The following is a 22,292-nucleotide window of genomic DNA, read 5'->3' as shown; positions in this document are numbered from 1 at the left end:
CAGTCTCCTCCCCTTTAGCCTACGACTACCGCCTCCCCTCGGAACCCCCAATGTTTTGATTCTGATCTTCCTGCGCATAGCAGCGAACTGTACACAATGTAGAGGGTACGAAAACTACATGCGGCTGTAATTTTTGACCATAGCCGTTTAACTAATAGATTGATTCTTCAAAAATAGGCTTGTTGTTTATTGGATGACCGCGATTGCCGCAATCAGATTTCTTACTGCCGCTGCGCTTCGGAGGCAATCCCTGTGATGACCTTACTAGACCGCCCCTCCGGTTGAATGGGATCCCATCAGTACTGGGATTGATTGTCTGCTGTGAGCATAGACATCGTTTGAGCATCGTTATCATTCGTTTTTACTTCGATGTCGAAGTCCTTGATAATTTGCTAACCTCGTGGTCGACAAAAAATTTACGCAAAATCATTGGAAGCCTGCGCGTCAGGGTAAGTAACCAAACTTGTTATTTTGAAGCAAAGCTGTGTTCCAAAAGACATTGAAGAATGAACGGATGCCTTGGTGTATGTAGTCAATAGCCGGTAGCCTAGTGAGAATGTTACATGAAGCAGATACTTCAACAATATGCCGCAAAGATCAGTTTGACCAAATTGAGATGATTTCTAGTTAAGGTTATATATTGCCCGCGGTTGGCTGCTGAAGCAAATGTGTATTTCAGCATTGTAATGTATAAGTCCAACGCTTCCCTTACCAACACCTTAAATGTGATTGTGGCACACTTTTTCGTGATGTTAGGCTACTTTGAAATGTGGGTATCTATACTATATCACTAGTTAGTTATTATTTTGTCATTGTTTGTTCAAACCATTAGTTCATTAGCTGTTATGTTGTTGTTTGAGGAGTCATGAGTTTCCTAACTCCTCAAGGAGTTTGTTTTGTCACAACTCCTCAAGGAGTTTGTGTTTTGTCACAATCACCAGAATGTTTGTCTTGCATCGATTCCAAAAACACTTCAAACATCTCATTCAGTTCCATGGACTTGAAGTACACCTCTTTGTATGTATTTGTGTGTGTAGTGTGTGTTCACGCAAGAGTGTGGGTCAGTGTGTGCTGTCGTGTTAGTGAGTTGAGAGAGAGAAAGATATATTGGAACCAGGATTGATGTGTTCTCTGTACATTTTTTTCAGTGCATTCTTCTCCCCACCCACTCACTCCCCAGCTGTGTCCTAAGCTCAGGTTTAGTACTCACCCACTCCAGATGACTCAAGGAGTCAAACACTCCTGGGGAGGCGTTAGACTAGCATGACCATTTCCTTCTTTGACCATATGAGTTTTTGTAAATAGGAGTTCTCTTTCCTCTCTCTCGCTCCCTCGCTCGCTCCCTCGCTCGCTCGCTCCCTCGCTCTCTCGCTCTCTCTCTCTCTCGCTCTCTCTCTCGCTCTCTCTCTCGCTCTCTCTCTCGCTCTCTCTCTCGCTCTCTCTCTCGCTCTCTCTTTCTCGCCCTCTCTCTTTCTCGCCCTCTCTCTTTCTCGCCCTCTCTCCCTCTCTCTCTCTCTCTCTCTCTCTCTCTCTCTCTCTCTCTCTCTCTCTCTCTCTCTCTCTCTCTCTCTCTCTCTCTCTCTCTCTCTCTCTCTCTCTCTCTGACACACAAACACATACTGTTTTGTAAACCCTGCCGTCCTGGCACTGTTATTGTACTTTTTTATCTGCCTAAAGGCAAGATATTGTTGTATTAGACAAAGGCAGTCAGGTTTCAGTCACCTTGAGTCAAAAAGTCAAGGTTTATTTGTCCATGATTGCAATTTTTGGATTGTAATATTCTACTCAGAAATACAGTTGCTTGGTATTTGCCTTTAGTGATCATGGATTAGGATTATATATCATCATACATCAACTAATGATCTATGTAGGGAGAGAAGTGAGGGGAGTCAGGTGGCTGAGCGGTGAGGGAATCGGGCTAGTAATCCGAAGGTTGCCAGTTCGATTCCCGGTCATGCCAACTGACGTTGTGTCCTTGGGCAAGGCACTTCACCCTGCTTGCCTCGGGGGAATGTCCCTGTATTTACTGTAAGTCGCTCTGGATAAGAGCGTCTGCTAAATGACTAAATGTAAATGTAAAAATGTGTATTCTTGTTATTGAATGGGATAGTTTCATTGGTCTTCTTGTGACAGTCATTTGACCCATGTTTTTTTGTGTACTATAATCTGTACTATTGAGATAGTTTGCCAACCAATACAATCATATTATCTTTTCAGTATGCCAAAAAACATGTTTTTAAGGCCTCTGGGCAGTGACATGCAAACTGCAGATTTTGTTTTATGTAATACCAAAATGCATGCAAGAGAAACTTCATAAACGTCAAATATTTTTCACTAATTCCAGTCCAGTTCAAATGTTATCTACTCAACCATCCCTTTCAGTTCATTCTCAGATTATTTAAACAATTATTTTTATCAAACAAGTGGATATCTTAATTGATTGCGTCAGTCTTTTATCGCCCCTGTATTTCTTGCAGTCCGTCAGAAGGGTTTCTCTATGCCTAACTGGACCCCCATTGTACTCTCTAGCTGGCACATTTCAGGCCCCACAGAGGGTACCCTAATGCTCCTTGGAATCCTGTGAATGCCTCACAGTGAAAGCTGTAGAAGTTTATGTCGGCTCCAATGAGATCACTGGAAAGGGGCTCTTGAGGCAGGAATTCCTTTTAATTGGTAATGTGTCTATGGACTGGGTCTTTTGTTGACCATGGACTGAAGTGGGCTCTATCTGGCTGATACTCTGAGCCTGGCATCAATGAGAAGCTTGTTTCCTCTGTCACCCAGGCCTTGACAACCAGCCTCTGAAACAAGTTGTTTCTTCTTTGTCTGAAATATCTTCATGTGCTTAAAAAAAAAGCTAGATGTAAAGTCAGTTAAAGGCTCTCTTTAGAGCTGCTCGAAGGGTCTCCAGGTATTTCAGACAACCAATACAAGATAATGTGTGTTTTAATCTGGTATTGTTATCTCTTGTTGAGAGAGTGGTGTTGTCTATGGTGAACCATTAGAATAAAGCCTGGATGACTGGGACACAAGTTAGAAAAGACCATTACAATAGTGTCCTAGTTTCCTTCAGGTGAGGATTAATTGACATAGTTCTGAGCAGGTAATTGCTTAAACTATTATGAACAGGACCTAGTAAAATATGGCATGAGGAATGGGTTCACTGACAAACTGCAAGATGAAACAATAATGAAGGTGTGTGGAGCTAGACTGCCTTGTTGGAACAACACAGTATTCCCCAATGGCTTGATGAGCACTTTATGAAACAAAACTTTTGTCTGGTGCCAGTATACTTCCGCTCCTCAGTTTGATTCTGGCCGTGACATGTATGACCATCAGTCTGGTTGTATAGGTTTGGGCGGCTGGCGTGAGATTTGTGACAGCCTCCCGCTGAAGAACTCATTGAATTTTTCATGTGGCAGACAACAAACTTCTGTTGCTCTGGCCCAGTTTTCCTGCTAATTAGTGCCCATCGACGTTCAAGGGCACCCATTTGTGAGGGATAGTGCCACCTGTTCTCCCTCTCTGTAAAGGCTCTTTATTAGATGGCTTACATTTATTACGAACATTGAAAGCAGATAAAGAGCTTGTCTGTTTTGAGGTCTGTGTTGAATAAAGCATTCTGTTCTTATCTACTTACCTTATACTCAGGAGGAACTGTATATTAGACATTGAAACCGTGGCATAAAAGCGACGTTTCACTTCAATATAAATGTCTCCCATGTTATCAATTGTCTACCTTTGCTGTGCTGCAGGACAGTTTCCTCTCAGTCTCAGTCAAGTGGAATATGCAAAAACCATAAGGGATGTTTAAATCCCTCTTGTTAAAGGCCGGGACCCAGTAGAGGAATGGTAAAGACAGGAAATGGAGTAGAACACAGCAGATCTATCACCCAGGCCTGACTGCAGCTCTCTATCCATCTGCGGTCATGCCGCTGCCAGCACATTTGAATGGAGTATCTGATTGTGGCTGATTGAGAGGAACAGAGCAGGGACTGTATCCCTTTCGGGGTTCTCAAACCACTTCCTGTTGGTCTGCGCTGGGAAAAGTCCAGGGTGACAGAGGCCACACATCCTCCCTCAATCCCTCCTCTGTTGGTCAGGAGGGCCATCAGTCTGGGAGTCGTCTCTCCTTCAGTTCACCTGGCTCTTCACTGGCAGGAAAAGACTCCTTGGCATGCATGGAGATGGTTCTCTGGATCTTTTGTGTAGCCACAGCTGTGCTGCTAGGCCTGGGTGAGATGCTGGGATCTGCATACTCTCCTCGGAGACCCTGGACCAGCCTGCTGTCTGTTATGTCCAAAGCCCCTTACCCCCACCCCAGCCCCCAGATAAATCTGTATATTGACATGAGCTTTATGCAAATTTGTTACTGACCGAATTACCCTGTGACATTGTGGCATCTACCCCTAGCTTGGCTGCTGGGTTAATCTGACTACAGATGGAAAAGTATAGATTTTGGTGTATTCATTTTCTAAATGAAGCATCTTTGCTAATGTTAGCTAAGTCAAGAGGATGTGAGTAAACAATATAATCTTAGATCCTCTTTAGTGGGGGTATCTGAGGTATTGAAAATAATGTGTCAGAATTCACCTCATTGTTCAGGAACTGAGAGGAGAGTGAGATCACATTACACATTTAAAATGAACCCTTTCATCCCCTTTGCTTCTTCTTGTAAAACACAGTATTGAACATCTTTCTTAGACAATGCACATTTTCAAGCTAAATAGTGGGAGAGTTTCTCTCTATGGCTGCCCGGTTCTGGACCATTAGGAGAACAGAGAATAGACATTCACCCAGAGCTACTTGACAGAAAACAACAGGTGAAAGGGAATACCACGAGGGGAGACTGGGAATGTAATCAGTCACGCCTGAGGACTAGTCTGTCCTCCGTTCCCAGAGCCAGCTCTTCCCCCATGAGAACAAGCTCCTCCCCCATGAGAACAAGCTCCTCCCCCATGAGAACCAGCTCCTCCCCCATGAGAACCAGCTCCTCCCCCATGAGAACCAGCTCCTCCCCCATGAGAACCAGCTCCTCCCCCATGAGAACCAGCTCCTCCCCCATGAGAACCAGCTCCTCCCCCATGAGAACAAGCCGGACTAGGCACGGAGACAGGAACAAGCCCCCAGGGGCCGTGGCCTCTGGTCTTCCCTCCGTGTCCTGCTGCCCTAACACGGATGATCAGGCCACCATGGTGATGGATCAGCTGGAGCCAGCCTCCCAGTCCCAGGGGTGTGGTCAGAGAGTTGTGCAGCCACACCTACGAGGCCACAGCTGCTTGCTACCAAGGAGACTGCAGCCATCCTGCTCCTTGTCCAGTGGCAAGCAACTATACCCATTTGAATATTCAAATCATGGCATGGGGGAACAAAGGGCTGCTATAAAACCCATGGAGGAAATTGCTCCAAAGTCAGAGAGTCTAGCCCCAGCCCTGGGATGTGTGCTACGAAAATCCCCAAGCGGACAGAGAGTTATGTTTGATGATCATGCGTGAAGAGGGCATGTTTAAACTTTAATGGAGAGCACTGTCTGTTGTTTTATGTGCTTCTTATTTATCAGGCTCCGCTGGAGAGAGGCCCCTCTCTCTACTGTCTGGGACCAGGTGCTGATTAATGCACGCTGTGAATTACCGGAAGCAACGCCGTGAAAGCTGTCACGTTGTTATTTGTTCCCAGAGGCCCTAGATTTCACTCGCCTACCAGACGACACGAATGCAGTTATCTTACGTAGCGATATATGCTAACATGCGTCGGCCTGGATGCATGAACCAGGCTGCTCCATAGCCAGTGGTTTTTCGCTTGAACCGTTGTATGGGCGGGTCAGTTTGGTTTGCTTCTTCATACTTCTGCTTTATGCGGGCCGTCTGCTCTCTGGGGAAGTGTTCCTCCTGGTCCTGACCCCCACGCAGGGCCGAGGAGGCTGCATGAGTCAAGGGCTAAGCCGCATGTTGAAGCATCAGATGATCACACCAATATAAATTAAGTAATCAGTTTTTTGAGGAAGCATGTTTATTGACCAAACAAACTAAATGTTGTTTTGCCCTTCCTCTTGGTCGAGCACAGGTCCTGAGGAGAATCTGTAAGGTAACTAAGTTTTTACCTTTCAAGAGGGGCTTGTGTAGACCGTGTGGCCTGGTTGTGCCTTGTTCCTCTGACTGGGAGCGATGTGGGGAATGTTCCGGGACGGCATCTCCCGGGGCCGCGTTTGCCACTGTACATCTTGGGTGGATGGAAAGCTGTGTCTGTCTCTACCTGCTTCCAGAACATTCCTGCTGTGGGGTGTGGAAGAAGGAGCGCAGTCAGAACTCGCCTCAACCTCCAATCTACATTCCACAGTCATGACTGGGCACACTAACACTGCTCTAACAAACCGCTGTGTGTACTTAGAGCACACACACAAACACAAACAATCCTGGCCTCCACACACCTGGTTGTTTCATTTTTGCCTCAAACCTAACCAGCGCTAAAAAGCCCTCAGGTTTGAGCACGAATTATGTTAAGAGGCACAATGCTGCGAATTGACATTGTACATTTCATTAGCTTTCTTGAGTTCTGCCATGTATAATAGATGTGTCTCCACTGAGGCCTGAAGTTACCCGGCAACATGGATTTATCTTAACTGCTGCTGCCCGGCTGACTAGATCACAAGTTAAGCGGTCAAGGGCCTGGATTGATGAGGCGTGCTGCGCTCTGGGTCTCCCCGGATCTCAGATGGTTTCTCTTTTGAAATAAGATGCAAATGAAATCACTTGGAACTTGACATTGCAGGGTGTCTGTTTCCTGGGGATGGACTGTTTATCCACATGGTTAGTTCGACCGAAATAGTCACCGGAGTGGTTATTTGTGATTTTTGGTCACGCTGAGGCCCCTGTTACTTTTCACCATGTGTATGTAAGGATCTTAATTCAGTTTGGTCTGGTGTCAGTTCCATTTCACAGCAGGGTTGAGGGCTGGTGACAGGCTTAGCTGGTGGAGTGAGGGTTGCCCCTTCGTGAGATGGACTAATTCATTTTGTTTTGGGAGCTGGGAGAGATGATGTTTTTTGCTGCTCATGTGATGTTTGTCTGACATAGCCTCGGCTGTGACAGGAATTGAATTCCTTTATTTTCCTAATTTCCCTCTGGAAATCTCCTGAAAGGATTGGAGAGAAAGAGTTAGAGAGTGTGTCTATGTGTATTAGGGAGAGAGGGAGAGAGAGGGAGAGAGAGGGAGAGAGAGGGAGAGAGAGGGAGAGAGAGGGAGAGAGAGGGAGAGAGAGGGAGAGAGAGGGAGAGAGGGAGCGTAAGAATGAGAAAGCTAAACCCCTTGAGGATTATCTTTTTTTTTTCTCCCTCTCTGCATCCTTCCATCTCTCTCCCTGTACTTTGAGCACATGACCACAGATCATTGGTCTCAGTGCACATAATGACCGTATTTAGATGGAGGGAAGAAGGAGTGAAGGAAACAGAGAGAGGGAGAAATCCCCAGCAATAACCAAGCCTGTGAATGATGTCTCCACAAGGCACAGTTCAACAATACTGTAGTAAATAAGTCTTTCTATTGTTAGTGTTCCCTACTATACCCTACACTGAGGACCAATACATGCTCTATCCACACAATACAACCAGCCCCCACAGCATTGTAACAGCAAACACGTTTTTGTGTACATATGACTTGGGCCGTTGAATGTAGCCTACCTCCCTATTTGTTGATTTCTTTACTAACTGCTATTTTCACTGATGACCTGCCAGACTGGGGTTTTTTTCTGTATGAACTGTACTGTAATAATAGCTTTTGGGTACAGTTTTGTAGCTATTATTTCAGCAGCTCATGGGTAGTACTTTTGTTAGCTTCCCCACAACTTTTTTTGATGAAATAATGAGCTCTTAAGGGTCTATTACAGGCCTGAGCTAGCACTGGCTAGCTGCTAGCAGGTTGAGTTGTGTGGAAACGTCCCTATCCATGATAGAGCTAGCCCCCAGAGACCTAGACTTAATAGAATGATGAACAGAGTGCTGTGTAAAGTAATGTTGTTGTGTTTGTTATCCTTGATAATCATGGTTCAATGTGAAATGTAGCCTGTTACCTTGTTTAAATATTGTATGGGGATGGGGGAAATACAGAAATTAAAACAGTGTGAGTTTGATTAAAAGATCCAAGATGGAAAAAAAAAAAAACATATTATACTATTTTAAATATACAGTAAGGTAAATTTTTCACCGGCTTAAAATTGCATTTCTTGACACTCGACTCCAGAGGCGGTTATGGAAAGATTTCTCTCAGGACATGTTTCCTGTCTCTGGCAGCACCTCACAGGGGTTGATCCGAGAGGATCGCCTCATCCAAAATGGCCCAGATATTTTCTTGCTGAGCCTCAATTCCAAAATGATTTCATATGTGTCATTCTGAGATTAGGAGCTGGGGATAACAGGCCTTTAGAAAATCCATCAACCTGGGAACTCAGCCAGTGGCTTGTTTGTTATTTTGCTGTTGAAATGAACTGTGTGTGTGTGTTGCAGTGAGAGGGCGTGAACTTGTGTGTTTAAGTGGTGAATTGCCACTTACAGTAAAATACTGTTGTCACGAGCTCTCATGGTCACACTAGGTGTTTAAAAAAAAAATGTGATAATGACAAAGATTGAATTAAGTATAAATAACAAAGTTCAACCTTAGGCTTACACAGACACACAAGCAGTGACATATATAAAGGATCACACCGTCTGATCTTCTAAAGTCCAGAAGGCTGGGAGAATGGGTAAACAGTTCTTTATGGGAATCTCCTGAGACTCCCAAAAGAGAGATAATTTTACAGGAGATGAATCCCTTTCAGTGGCTGTCAGGACATGAAAGACATCTCGCATAGCTCACAGACAGACAATCCTCTCGCCTTTCATTCTTTATATCTGATAAGCTTATCTTTTTTCCGAATATTTGAAAAGAACTTGTGCATCTGCTTTTGCTTGTGGAATGCTAGGAATTACTACCATGGCAACGGCAGGGCTGTGTGGCGGGGTAAATATTGACTCCAGAACCTCCTATGCCACTGTCTCACCCTGATTGGCCAGTAGGGGTTCAAACACCCACACGCACACAAACACACAGAGCAGACAGTGTTGGACTGGTGTCAGCAGCAGCCATCATTGTGGGTGGATGTTTACTTTTAGTCCTCCAGACATGGAAGAGCTTGCTGGCTTTGACTGGCTCCTGGTTTGCCAGTGTATTGACTTGCTATGAGCTTCGCAGTAATGATTCCCCTCATGGGTGACTCAATGGAAAGTGTGCGTGAATTCTCGTTGCCCAGGTGGAGGGAGCTTGGAGCCTGCAGGACGAAGGGATGTGTAGATCCCACGGGTCATTTCCGATTCTCTTGTTTTTTGGACAAATATGAAACGATAAAGGACCTTGATAAAGTATCTTAAACTAAAGCAACCATGTAATTGACAAGGAGAAGCCTATTTTGAGTTGCTGCGTTCACATGTGGCTGTTAGAGATGGTCTGTTCGGTTCTACGGAGGGAGATTTTCTGCTTGTCTGGTATCTAGTCCCCTGTAGCAGAGGGATTTGTCAAGGCAGGATGAGCTAAAAGACTACACGCAGTGTTGCTATGGTTGGTCAGACCTGTATATACTGTCTCTCAATCCACTCACTGCCTTGTTCACAGGCCCCAGAAGGAATATTCCCCCAGGGTTAGCCGAACACGATTACGGAATTGATGTTGATAATCTGAGCAGAACAAGCAGCTGGATTAGGCAGCAACTGGTGGCCGGTGATGAAGGGCTGGGCCTGGAGTGATTACATAGAGGGCATTAAGATGAGGAGAGAAGCATGGAACACATATACAGATGTACACATCTTGCATGCACACACACGCCACTGCTATACTGGGAAACTTGTTTACATGTTTACACCCACACACACATGCACACACACACCCTCTTCTTTCTTAAGATGATCAGTAACTCTCTGGAAATTGTTGGAGTTTTAAGTCTTTCTGATAGTACACAAACTTTTTTGGTGTACTGAAACGAAATTTAAATGTGCTTGTTACACGTAGTAAATCAGTGAAAAATATGTTTCTCAGATACTCTGCACCTAAAGATGATTAGGACGTGGAGGTGGACTGGACTTGCTTTGGGAGCCAGGTCATGTGAGGTAAAAGTTGTGATTCGAGACAGGACATTTTGACTGAACCTCCGGGCTTGTGCTGGCTACATGCTGTTAGTCACTAATGGAGGAAGAAGGACGTCTGTGGGGCTTGTTTGTCCTGGCCTGGGAAGCTGGGGACAGGCTGTCCAGCCAGCCTTGCAGAGCCCAGGTCACTTAGCATATGAAACGTTTGATGTCTGCTAATGCAAATGTCATAAAAAACATAGATGGTTATCTCCGAACAGTCAAACACCTGTTGTTCACTGGAGGACAGAACAAGGAGTTGATAGGAGACAGAGTTAATGAGGCTTAAATGTCAAACATGGCAACCACCATTACAATGGCTTCTCTCAGGATCGTCTTTTCTGAGTGTTGTTCCTCGCTTCTCAGAGAGGCAGGTGTCCGTGCTCACGTGCGGGAACTGGAACGGAACTTCAACACAGCTCTGGGTTGGGTCACACAAGTCACAGGGGCGTTGCAAAAAGGCAGGGTTATCTAGTCAGCCAATAACATGCCAAGGACATTCAGCTTCCAGAGACAAGTCGTTTGGAATTTTTTCAACCTGGACTAGACCTAACTTGCCTTTTTCCGCCACTGCACACGGTATTCTGTTTTCGTTTTTGCTTTTCACTTTTGGTCTGAAAAAGGAGGATCACAATGTCTGCTAGCTGATGGGTTCGTTTCCTTACTATCCATGTTAGTGAGCAAATGAGGACTGCTTGATCCTCCCTGAAGATGAAACAGAAACACTAAGCGAATACACCAGGGAGTGTCTTATTGAATGAATAGGACATGCTCAAACAGAGACCATTAATATGCTCCCACAGTAGATGAATGGTATCATAGCTTTCCCATTGTCTGAGTTTGAGGATACAATTCACAGATTATGCTTGTTATCCCTTTTATGGGAGGAATGGAAAAGAAAACAACTAAAACAGGGAGAGAAAAAGAAAGAAAAAAACAGCAGCAGCAATATTAAAAGACGATGATTCCCTTTCAGCTAAAGCCCGTGAGACTTGAGGGATTTGGAATCCGTTGCCGGATCTTGTGCATAATTAAGCAAATCTCTCCGCCCACCCCCTGTGTGCCAGAGGGATTTTCATGGCGTTTCTCCCTCACAGAGAGCAGGTGCTCAGTGTCTATTCCACCTCAGGCCCTATTAGGCCCCCGTGACTCGATGGCTACCTCGAACTAGACCTCCCTGGATGGTCACGTCACCCAAGCCAGTTGCTAACCATCAGTTGCTAACCGTCACGTGCTGAGCACTCAGCCCCACGGTCTCCCTCGTACTAAACAGGGTGACTGCGTGATTTGATTCATTTCCATATTTCCTGGTTGACTGTTGATGGGCGCTGGGGGACCATTTGAATGCACGCGAGGTCTTGAGCTGAAACTGGTGCCGGCTCACCACAGGCCACAATCCACGGCACAGTGTCTACTTTACTTCAGTGGGCTGACAGCAGTACAAGCTTCGAGCCGACAATAGAGGCTTTGTTATGAGCCCAGTGTGGAGAGCCCCAGACTCCTCCTTCAGCTCCGTTTAATGCTTACCTCTTCGCCAGGTCTAGAAATACTCGCACATGCACTCTTTTCAATACTCATTTTTTTGTTCTTCCAAATACTAGATTTAATAGAGGGTTTATGTGAAAATAATTGTTCTAATTCATTTGTGGTTTAACATGTATTTGCAGGATATGGGGTTAGCTCGACGGCTCAGCAAATGTTGTAGAGCATTCAGCTTTGAATCCCATTCAGTGTGAGAAACGCTGTATAATTGATGTTAAATGGCTCAGTAGTGGTTCCCTGAATTTAAGGACTCTACAGCCTACTGAGGTGAAGCTAAGATATATCATTAGGATGACACGTCTGGAATGAAAGTAGTAATTGTGTGGAAGACGAAGAGGGAGGCTTGACAGGACCGAGGGATGGAGACGGGGAGAGGCAGGGTGTTGCTGGGATCCATCTGAAAGGATGTATTCACCACCATGCTACCAGTCTGCTGGAGGAGAGACACAAAGACACAAAGACCCACTCCCTGCATGTGCCACGAGCCCTCTTTGTGTCTGCCCCTGTGTGCGAACTCCTCTCTTCCACTGCCTGTGTGTGCGTACACGGGCATGGATATTGTACGTGTGTGTGTTTGTGTGTGTATCTGCCGCCTGGCCAGACTGTTAAGCTACTGTGGCGCACCCCTGTTGTGTAGACATACCCCAGAGGGAGATATCGACCGTCCCCGTTGACCCCCTCCCCTCTCCACACCCCTCCTCCCCACACTCACGGCCTGACGCCGAGCGGGAAAGGAACTCTCTGTGGTTCTGTTATTGTATGTGGTCTGTCCTTTTCTCCTCCCTGTCTCTCTCTCTCTTCCTCAAACGGCCCATCTTGCTGAGAGGAGCTGGCAGACTTCTGTGAGCATCCGATCCACAGGAATCTCCTCAGCTGTTTGATAAGCACCAGAGGGGCCACCGTGCCCCCCTGGTCTTCCGCATCTCCAGCCTCCTGGCTGCCTGCCAGGTCTGGGGAGTGGACTGGAGGGAGGGGGGGGCGTCTGACAGACATGAACCCCTGGCTGCCGGCTTCCACAGAGTTCCTCAGTGAAAGAACTCTGTTTTTCCTTTGTGCCTGACATTTTTTCCACTGTGTGTCATCGCCACTGCTCTAGGAAGCTGTCATCCAAGCCCCTGTGTTCTGGGGCTCTCCCCCGGCATGGCTCCTGTGTGAGGCGGCAGACACACAGCCTGGCTCCGATCCGCCTGACATAGATCCGCTGGATTCTGTGACTCCTAAATAAGAGCAGTGGATGAGTCTGGAAAGTGGAGCCCGCTGTCACCCTAACCTCAACTCTGACCTCTGATAGCAAAACAAAAAAGACCCCTACCCCTCCCAACGACCTAATCACCACTAGAGCTTTTCAGCCCCAGGCTTCACCAGGACTCTGAAAAACTAGCCTGTTATCAGTCTCTCCTCTCTAAATTAGGATAGCCTAGTGCACCCCCCACTGCTATATCCATCCAGGATAGCAGAGGGTTGAGTCCCTAAATTATCATGAGCTTACAGTAATGATTTCCCTCCTCTAAGCTGTGATTAGAGAGGGCTGGGATACTTCATGTGCTTAACTGGAGACTCAGACAAGGCAGGCAGCTGAGTAGGGAAGAGACAGAGGGATGGAGGGAGAGAGCGACAGTCAGAGAGAGAGACAGAGAGAGAGACAGAGAGAGAGACAGAGAGAGAGACAGAGAGAGACAGAGAGAGAGACAGAGAGAGAGACAGAGAGAGAGACAGAGAGAGAGACAGAGAGAGAGAGAGACAGACAGAGAGACAGAGAGAGAGACAGAGAGAGAGACAGAGAGAGAGACAGAGAGAGAGACAGAGAGAGAGACAGAGTGAGAGACAGAGTGAGAGACAGAGTGAGAGACAGAGTGAGAGACAGAGTGAGAGACAGAGTGAGAGACAGAGTGAGAGAGACAGAGAGAGAGACAGAGAGAGCGACAGAGAGAGCGACAGAGTGAGCGACAGAGTGAGCGACAGAGTGAGCGACAGAGTGAGCGACAGAGTGAGAGACAGAGTGAGAGACAGAGTGAGAGACATAGAGAGACATAGAGAGACAGAGAGAGACAGAGAGAGACAGAGAGAGACAGAGAGAGACATAGAGAGACATAGAGAGACAGAGAGAGACAGAGAGAGACAGAGAGAGACAGAGAGAGACAGAGAGAGACAGAGAGACATAATCTTAGGCCCACTTCTCTCTACTCAAGGGCTCCCACCAGCTCCTCAAATAACAGCGAATGAAAGTTGTTCCAATCTCCCCTCTAACGGAAGTGCCTGCCTGCTGGTTTCAAGCTACCATAACCACCCTCTCTTGTTCTGACAATATCACATGCTGAACCAGCAAGATGTAAACATTTATGCTCAGTTGAGTGGTAGTCTATTAGATTACAGAACCCATGTGCAGCATATGGTTGGACGGAGTTGCCGTAGGCTGCATGATCACAGCAGTCATTTGGAGCTCTGCTCTGCTGGCAGGAGCCCTGAACCAGTTCACACTCCATTCACTGGGTAACAGGAGGGTGTGAATTGGGATCGGTCAGCCACAAACAAGCCCTTTGATCAGATTCCTATTGACGCTCGGACTCATAGAAATGAGCGGGAGTCAAGTCAACTGTGGACTGTTGTGGCTAATTTATCACCCAGGTCATTGTAGTGGCACTACAAACCCAGGATGACAGGGTGCAATGTGGGTCATGGCTCAGAAGTGTGTGTGTGTGCGTGTGTGTGTGTGTGTGGCAGGCAGAGGGTGTCTGGTTGCTGTGGTAGTAGTGGAGCAGCAGCTGCAAGCCCATCCTTGGGGATGTAGTGGCTGAACGTGATGCTGTCCCTCCCTGTGGCTGGGTTCTCTGGTCCCCAAGGTGGTCCCTGGGTCCCTCCCATGGTTCTCTGTCTCTTCTGTGGAACCGCCTTGCCTGAGGCACACAGGGTGGGAGAACGTGGGAGTAGGTGCATGGTTGAAGCTATTCTGAGCCTTCGCCATGTGACACATGGGAAGGATGGACAAGTTCTGTACTTGCAAAAAGTGACATTGAGCCTGCTGTTTCAGTCTGCAGCGAGGTCCTACCCTTACAAAGTCTTTGAATATGTCAAATCCTGTTTTTGTTGATGTAAGAATGCTGAGTGAGGCTGACCTGTCTGTCTCTGTGTGTGTGTGTGGTTGTGTTTCAGGCCTAGGCCATGGGGGGATCCAAGAGCAAGCCCAAGGACGTAGGCCAGCGAACCCGCAGTATCGATGGCAACCTCAGCTCTGGTGGAGGGTGCGGAGGGCACCACCTCAGCCCTGCCCAGCAGTCCCTCACACCCAGTCGAAGCCCCACAGTGGACGGGACTCTCCGCCCCAACCAAGCCATGACAAATCCCCCTGAGCTGGCACTGTTTGGGGGTGTGGACACCACCAACCCCATCACCTCCCCCAACAGGAGCACGCTGGCAGGTTAGCTCCTCTGCAGATATATGAAACTAGGAATAGAGCTAGACACTATGTTAAACATGAAACGTCATGGTAGAGGGTTTGTTTGATGATACGGTACTCCCTACAGGCGGAGTGACGACGTTTGTGGCGCTGTACGACTACGAGTCTCGCACAGCCTCGGATCTGTCTTTCAGGAAGGGCGAACGCCTCCAGATCGTCAATAACACGTAAGGCTAACACCGCCCCTCCCGCACACACACTGTATACAGATATATTCGGCATGTCTGCGTTGTGGCTGTGTCTCTCTAGCAGGCTGTTCTACCCCCTATAAACCGCATGGCACTTGTCCTCTGTCTGAATGCCTCGTAACCATAGGAACAGGCTCCCTTCAGAAAGCTCTGTTTTGTTACGAGCTGACAGATTTCTGTTGCTCATTCACAAAAGCCCCGCTGCAGTTCCATCTCAGCAGTAGCTTCAGGTGCAGGCTGATACAGTACTTTAGCTGCCACTCGCCCATTCCTGGAAAACGGCACTGCCTGAAAAGGAGAGGATTCTCTGAAACAGGTATCAGAAGGGGGGCGGTGGGGTGTGCGGTGGGGTGTGTTGGCTTTAACATTAGGCTTGTTTAATCAATAGCAGTGCAGTGTACCGTAACCCTCTGAGCCCCCAATGCTGCAGCTAACAAAGTGATGACCTAGAAGGGCCTGGCTGAGGACAATGTTGGATTAGTGGTGCATCTGCTCCTCAAGCTCTAGAACCTGCGTGTTATTAGGTCACACACACACACACACACACACACACACACACACACACACACACACACACACACACACACACACACTCACTGGATGTATTATGTGACATTAAGACCTCTTGATCTGCAAAGACTCATGATTCTCCATAAACTGACTTGATACCGTGGGCTTTTGTCATGATGGCTTTAATCTTGAATATAATCCCCTTCATAAAAAGTCTTCTCCACGAATCGAATGGTCTTCACTAAAAGGGATACTTGTTGTGGAGTCAACTTGCTCTCACCTCTGCTGTTGGTGCAGCAGTCTGTCCAATGGGACTGCTGCTCCTGCTTGACTTAGGCAGTGAGGGGGGGGGGCTACTCTTGTTCTGTGATGGTTCTCCTCTGTGGAACTCTGTAAAACGTGCTGTTGTATCTGTTCATTTCTAACCACCTTCCCCTGCGGATCTCCTCCCCTGCCCCCCCCTCTCTTCTTCTGCTCTCCTCTCTTCCTCTCCTCCCTCCCTCCCTCCCTCCCTCTCTCTCTCTCTCCCCCCCCCCCCCCCCTCGACAAACCCTCATAATGTTATTTAGGATAAAGGTCAACTGCAGGTTAGTGATGCTTCTCTGTATGTTTCCGTTTCATCATCTTGTCAGTATGCTTCACTGTTCACCTGTCTGTATCTGTGTTCCCATCACTGAATCACCCAGTTGGAGTTTCTTTACCACTTAACTTCACTAAATGACTCCATTTGTTAATTGTCTTTTTTAACGGCTCAATCCACTATATGCCATGTTTCAGTCAAGACTTCAAGAAAGACTATGCGTCAAAGGAATCAGTCAAAATGACAAATGCTTTTTGACTGTTGAGAAATGTCCAAGCATATGGAAATCCCAAATCTGATTCTGGCAACATGGATTGAGCCTTATAGACGATGATAATGTTGCGACTCCTTCAGGTATGAGAAGTGAGCTTGCCGTCATCTCGATAGCAATGGAGTCATCTGTTTGGCCTGTTATTTAGCCGAAGATTGTGTGCCATATAAGTACCATCTCATTGAGTCAGTTAACCCACATCACAAATGCATGCGAGTCAATCACAGCCCTCTCCTGTAACAGCGGTTTTCAGCTCAAGTCCCGAGACTGTACAAAAGCTTCTAGTTGGCTTGTAATTGATGCCTTGTAATTGAGGCATCTGAATTGGGTTTGGAATTGTATGAAGCTATAAAAGAAGGTCCGGAAAGAAAAAAACGGATTTCCGTTTGACTAGACCTTGACGAGAGCATAAGCCAATCAGCTTAGTCAGAGCCCTCGGGACTGGAGTTGACAGAGACCGTGTCAGGACCTCTCTCTGGCTGGGAGATGAACAGATGTTTGTGTGTGTGTGGTGTGAGGCTGATGTAAGGTCCCCGCTTGTGTGTGTGTGTGCAGGGAAGGTGACTGGTGGTTGGCACGCTCCCTAACCACCGGAGAGAGCGGCTACATCCCCAGCAACTACGTAGCTCCGTCAGACTCCATCCAGGCTGAAGAGTAAGTCCCTCTTTCCTCCACCCTTACCCTATCTCGGTCTCTCTCTCTCTGTCTCTCTCGCTCTCTCTCTCGCTCTCTCTCTCTCTCTGTTCTTTTCATCTCTCCTTTCATCAAAGCCATGAAATATATATCTTTGGTCCTTTTGAAGATGCTTTTAATCCAAGACGCATGCATTGAAGGACACGTAGTGCGCTCAGGGATGGGGAACGAAAGCGAGTGATTTTCAAACGTGTCCTCGGCTCTGTGTACACCTTGAAGGCACACACGTGAACACTGAACAGGTCGCTACATGCACTGAGGCATGCAAGCGAGCAGGCAAACTAACCATAGTACTGACACCGTTTCTCACCCTTGTCTTACCAGTCATCTCAGATTGACTATGGAGTCCAGGTAAGGGACAGTGACTTGAATGCTGGGATGCATCTGGCATGGGGCATGCACACAAGGGAGATTAAATCGTCTTCAGATTCCATAGCGGCACGGTCGGCAGCTCCCTCACTCTCTCTCCCTCCCCCCTCTGTTACACGAACCTGCACCTCTGCCCCCTCGTCAAACTGGTCCCGTGTCCCGTGTTTACCCGCCACCCCCTTCCTGTCCTGTCTCCCCCCCCTCAGGTGGTACTTTGGGAAGATCACGCGCCGCGACTCTGAGAGGCTGCTGCTGAGCCTGGAGAACAGGAGAGGGACCTTCCTCATCAGGGAGAGTGAGACCACCAAAGGTGAGTTAGTGAGGGCCTGAGGGCTCGCAGTACAACGCCCTCAGCTTTCCGACATGGATCCCTCAGTGCCGACTGATGGGCATGGGAGAATTCTGTGACAGTGTTCGTATAAAGATAAAGCACGGTTTACTTTTCCTACGAATGTACCTTTTTGTGAGGGGAAAAAACGTTGTAAACCAGTCTCACGAGATTACGTAATTCCCGACATCTGTAATTAAGATTCACAAAACAAGTGTAGGATTTGTCGGGACACGTTGGGCTGGCCATGCCCGCTGAGGGGCCCGCTGTGCTGTGTGTCAGCTGCACAGCATTCTGGGTAGCGAGGAGCAGTTGGGCAGATGGGGGGGGGGGGGGGGGAGGCTGGATGTGACGCCTGTGGGACAGAGCATGGAGACGGCTCTGATAGGCAGCTGCTGCTGCGCTGACGCTAATGTCACGGTCCCCACAGGCTGTGTGTGTGTGGTGTGTGTTCGTCCACGTGTGGCAGGCAAAGCTCAGTGGGCGGGGGGGGGGGGCGGAGAGATGAGGGCTTTGAGGAGAGGGGAGGTGGCAGGGGCTTGCTGCAGGGAGTAGATGGTAGCAGAGGGGAGGCCTCGGGTGAGCGAGCCAGACAGAAGTAGGTCAGTGTGGAGCCTGGACTGTACCACCACGGGCCATATCGCCCTGTTCAAACACAGAGGAGAGGAGGGATGGGGCCATTGCCCAGGGGGCTCTGAGTGCATCTCACAAACCGTCTTAAAACAACTCTGCTGCCTCCTGGTGGCTGCATGAATGTGCCCTTTTTGTTTCAGGAACTTAACTGAACTGAAATGAGTTCTGAAGACATCCAAAAAAAAATGGGAAACAGTGAAAACCTGCATTTGTCATGTTATTTACCATTCTGATAATCATTTTCCTATTATTCTCACCAGGTGCCTACTGTCTATCAGTGTTGGATTACGACAACACCAAAGGGCTGAACGTCAAACACTACAAGATCAGAAAGCTGGACAGTGGAGGCTTCTACATCACCTCACGCACGCAGTTCAGCAACCTTCAGCAGCTGGTCAACCACTACCGGAGTGAGCACCTTAAACTTACACACACACACAACTCTGTCTATGGATCTTTAGTGTACCCACATAGCCATATTTAACATTGTCCCCCTCTCTCTTTCAGAGCATGCTGACGGCCTCTGCCACTGCCTGACGGAGGTGTGTCCTGTCCTGAAGCCCCAGACCCAGGGTCTGGCCCGGGACGCCTGGGAGATCCCCCGGGAGTCCCTCCATCTGGACCTCAAACTGGGCCAGGGCTGCTTCGGAGAGGTCTGGATGGGTAAGGCTAACTCTCACTGTTTGTCTCTCTCTCTCTCTCACACTCACACTCACACTCACACACACTGGGTTTAGGGTTAAATACCGTAGGGCAGGTGGTCATTCCTAATCAAGGAAGCTTATCTTGTCAATTCGTGGTTCCACTATGGGGGGGGTGGCAAATAGAGTAAGACCTGTTTGACGTGCCCTAGGAACATGGAACGGAACGACGCGTGTGGCGATCAAGACCCTGAAGACGGGGACCATGTCCCCCGAGGCCTTCCTGCAGGAGGCCCAGGTCATGAAGAAGCTGCGGCACGAGAAGCTGGTGCAGCTCTACGCCGTGGTGTCGGAGGAGCCCATCTACATCGTCACCGAGTACATGGGGCAAGGTCCGCACACACACACACAAGTGTGCACACACGTAGTAACGTTTGGGAAGATTGTATATGAAGCTGTTTGAGAGGTGTTTGTTGTGATTCACTCCCTGGTTCTTGTGTTCCTGCCCCACCCCCCTCCCCCCATCAGGCAGCTTACTGGACTTCCTAAAGGGAGACATGGGGAAGATGCTCCGACTGCCCCAGCTGGTGGACATGTCCTCACAGGTCAATACACACGCAGACACACACATGTTGAGAAATATATAGCTACACACACACACCCACCCCCCCCCCACACACAACTCAATCCAGTTCAAAAGCTTAATGATCCATCTGGACTGAAAGGAAGACATTAGCTTCCATGCGGCTCCGTTTCAAACAGATGCACTTTACATCAGACATCTAATACAAGGAATGTTTACACTGTAATGAACACTCACTGCCTGTTTCTATCTCTGGCCTTCTGCTCTTAGATTGCCTCAGGGATGGCCTACGTGGAGAGGATGAATTACGTCCACAGAGACCTGCGGGCAGCTAACATCCTGGTGGGAGACAATCTGGTCTGTAAGGTGGCCGACTTTGGTCTGGCTCGCCTCATAGAAGACAATGAATACACAGCAAGGCAGGGTAAGACCACAAGGGGGCGCTGGTGACCTTTCCATTTTTTGTGATCTGATCTGCCCCCCACACTGATATTCCTCCGATAGCTTCTTATGGCTTCTGTGAGCATATTCCCGCCTCCCTTACTTAATATTTGTACTCGTTGATATCTTCTACTCTATTTCTCGCTGATACACACCCTTAGGAACACACACGTTTTTTTGATCACGTTTGCCCTCTGATGCAGGGGCCAAGTTTCCTATCAAGTGGACAGCACCTGAGGCTGCCCTGTATGGACGCTTCACCATCAAGTCTGACGTCTGGTCCTTCGGTGTGCTGCTCACTGAACTGGCCACCAAAGGCAGAGTGCCTTACCCAGGTAGGAGGGCTTCTCTCAAACAAGCTAGCCTCAAGGATGTACTTCTCCCACCACAAGAACATGCAATAGACAGGTCCTATAGCTTTTCATCGGCAATACTATGTTTGCTGCGTGATGACCGGTCCTTGTTTTCCCAGGCATGGTGAACCGGGAGGTGCTGGACCAGGTGGAGCGAGGCTACAGGATGCCCTGCCCGGCCGATTGCCCAGACTCCCTCCACGACCTCATGCTGACCTGCTGGAGGAAAGATGCGGAGGAGAGGCCCACTTTCGAGTACCTCCAGGGCTTCCTGGAAGATTACTTCACCTCCACGGAGCCCCAGTACCAGCCTGGGGAGAACCTGTAGGCCTGGGCCTGGGTGTGTGGAGGGGGAGGGGGGAGAGAGTTACTTGGGTACAACCAACCACACTGACCTCAGTGGCACCTGAACCTGCCAGTGGGATGACCAACCAACGTATCAACAACCACATACCTGATTCTAGCTCTTGCTGTCCTTTCAATTGATTTCATTGTCATGCAATTTTTTTTTCCTAATCTATCGGACAGCACTAATCCACTTGATTATTTTGGATTGATATACAATACATTGTGTTGGGTCATTTTTGGACAGAAAACAGCTCTTAAAACTCTGGGGCACTTACCCTAGAGACCGAAGAAGCTTTCCTGGGGCTTGACATTGTAAGAGGACAGCTACTGAACATGAATAGGACTGACTGCTATATGTCGCTCATCAGGAGTGTCTCTTAAGGGGCAACATGGTCTTTGTAGAGGGAAAAGGAACAGACTCCTCATATCTCCCTCTTTACTTGTATCGTCTTCGATGGGCATAACGTCTTCCAATTGATACCTGTGCACTCTTTCAGAAGCCTGTGAGGGACTTAGAGATGGCATCTTTACTAATGTTTTGGTTTAAGAATAATTTATCAAACCTGGATTAACTGGAATATTTTGGCATTGGGGCATTCAGGTAAACAATTGTCATTAACCACTTTTGTTATGCTTTTTGGCAGTTTTTCACTTTGCATGTTACGTTACTGACTGCTGTGTGGAGCATGCAATACAGAGAGAACTTCAGTAAGATATTTCTCTCAGGCATCTTTATGTGCAGAGAAAGGGGATAGAAAGAGGTGTCTGTTTATTCCCTTTGTATTTACATTTTTGTCCAGAAAAATGGCTGCTGATAAGTCTCCCCTCAGAACAGTGACCAGAATCAATCCTGCTGTAGCGTTTTGTGCCAATGACAACTCGTTTTATACTCTCTTCTATTGTGGGAAAGTGTATTTTTGTTACTCTGAACTTTTACATTACAAATAAAGTTCAAGGAGAACAAACCCTGGAATTCTTCTCCAAAGCAAATCCATCCTGTTTTCGCAAGTCATTTACCTATGAAACAGCTTACATCGACCATGACATACAATCATGTCTATATTGTTCTCCAAGCATTCTGATTGAAATCCAGTGATTGTTCTGCCAGGGTCTCTGTGTCCACATCAGATAAGCTGAACGCTGAACTCTGTCTCACTCCTGAGATTGTGGTCTACTTCAGTGATGAGTGATGTTTGGAGAAAATACTGAT

At 47.7% G+C, this 22,292-nt stretch overlaps 1 protein-coding gene across 4 annotated transcripts; it reads left to right on the top strand.

Annotated features, from left to right (window-relative positions):
* Positions 1–63: 63 nt before the first annotated feature.
* On the top strand, positions 64–22,076 carry src (v-src avian sarcoma (Schmidt-Ruppin A-2) viral oncogene homolog). 4 transcript variants are annotated; one of them, XM_062458814.1, is made up of 14 exons: positions 64–449; positions 14,841–15,105; positions 15,212–15,311; positions 16,412–16,429; positions 17,249–17,347; positions 17,711–17,737; positions 17,962–18,065; positions 18,977–19,126; positions 19,224–19,379; positions 19,570–19,749; positions 19,886–19,962; positions 20,211–20,364; positions 20,585–20,716; positions 20,854–22,076. In XM_062458814.1, the coding sequence occupies exons 2-14, from the start codon at positions 14,850–14,852 to the stop codon at positions 21,060–21,062; spliced, it is 1,662 nt and encodes a 553-aa protein (XP_062314798.1). In that variant the 5' UTR covers positions 64–449; positions 14,841–14,849; the 3' UTR covers positions 21,063–22,076. The 4 variants fall into 4 exon arrangements, with proteins under 4 accessions (XP_062314798.1, XP_062314800.1, XP_062314801.1 ...); XM_062458816.1 differs by lacking the exon at positions 16,412–16,429; XM_062458817.1 differs by lacking the exon at positions 17,711–17,737.
* Positions 22,077–22,292: the final 216 nt, after the last annotated feature.

This window comes from Osmerus eperlanus, chromosome 4 (genome assembly GCF_963692335.1).
Source record: "Osmerus eperlanus chromosome 4, fOsmEpe2.1, whole genome shotgun sequence".
In the NCBI taxonomy this organism is placed as follows: Eukaryota; Metazoa; Chordata; class Actinopteri; order Osmeriformes; family Osmeridae; genus Osmerus; species Osmerus eperlanus.
The sequence above is the reverse complement of the archived record's forward strand: the minus strand, read 5'-3'. Positions and strand labels throughout refer to the sequence as shown.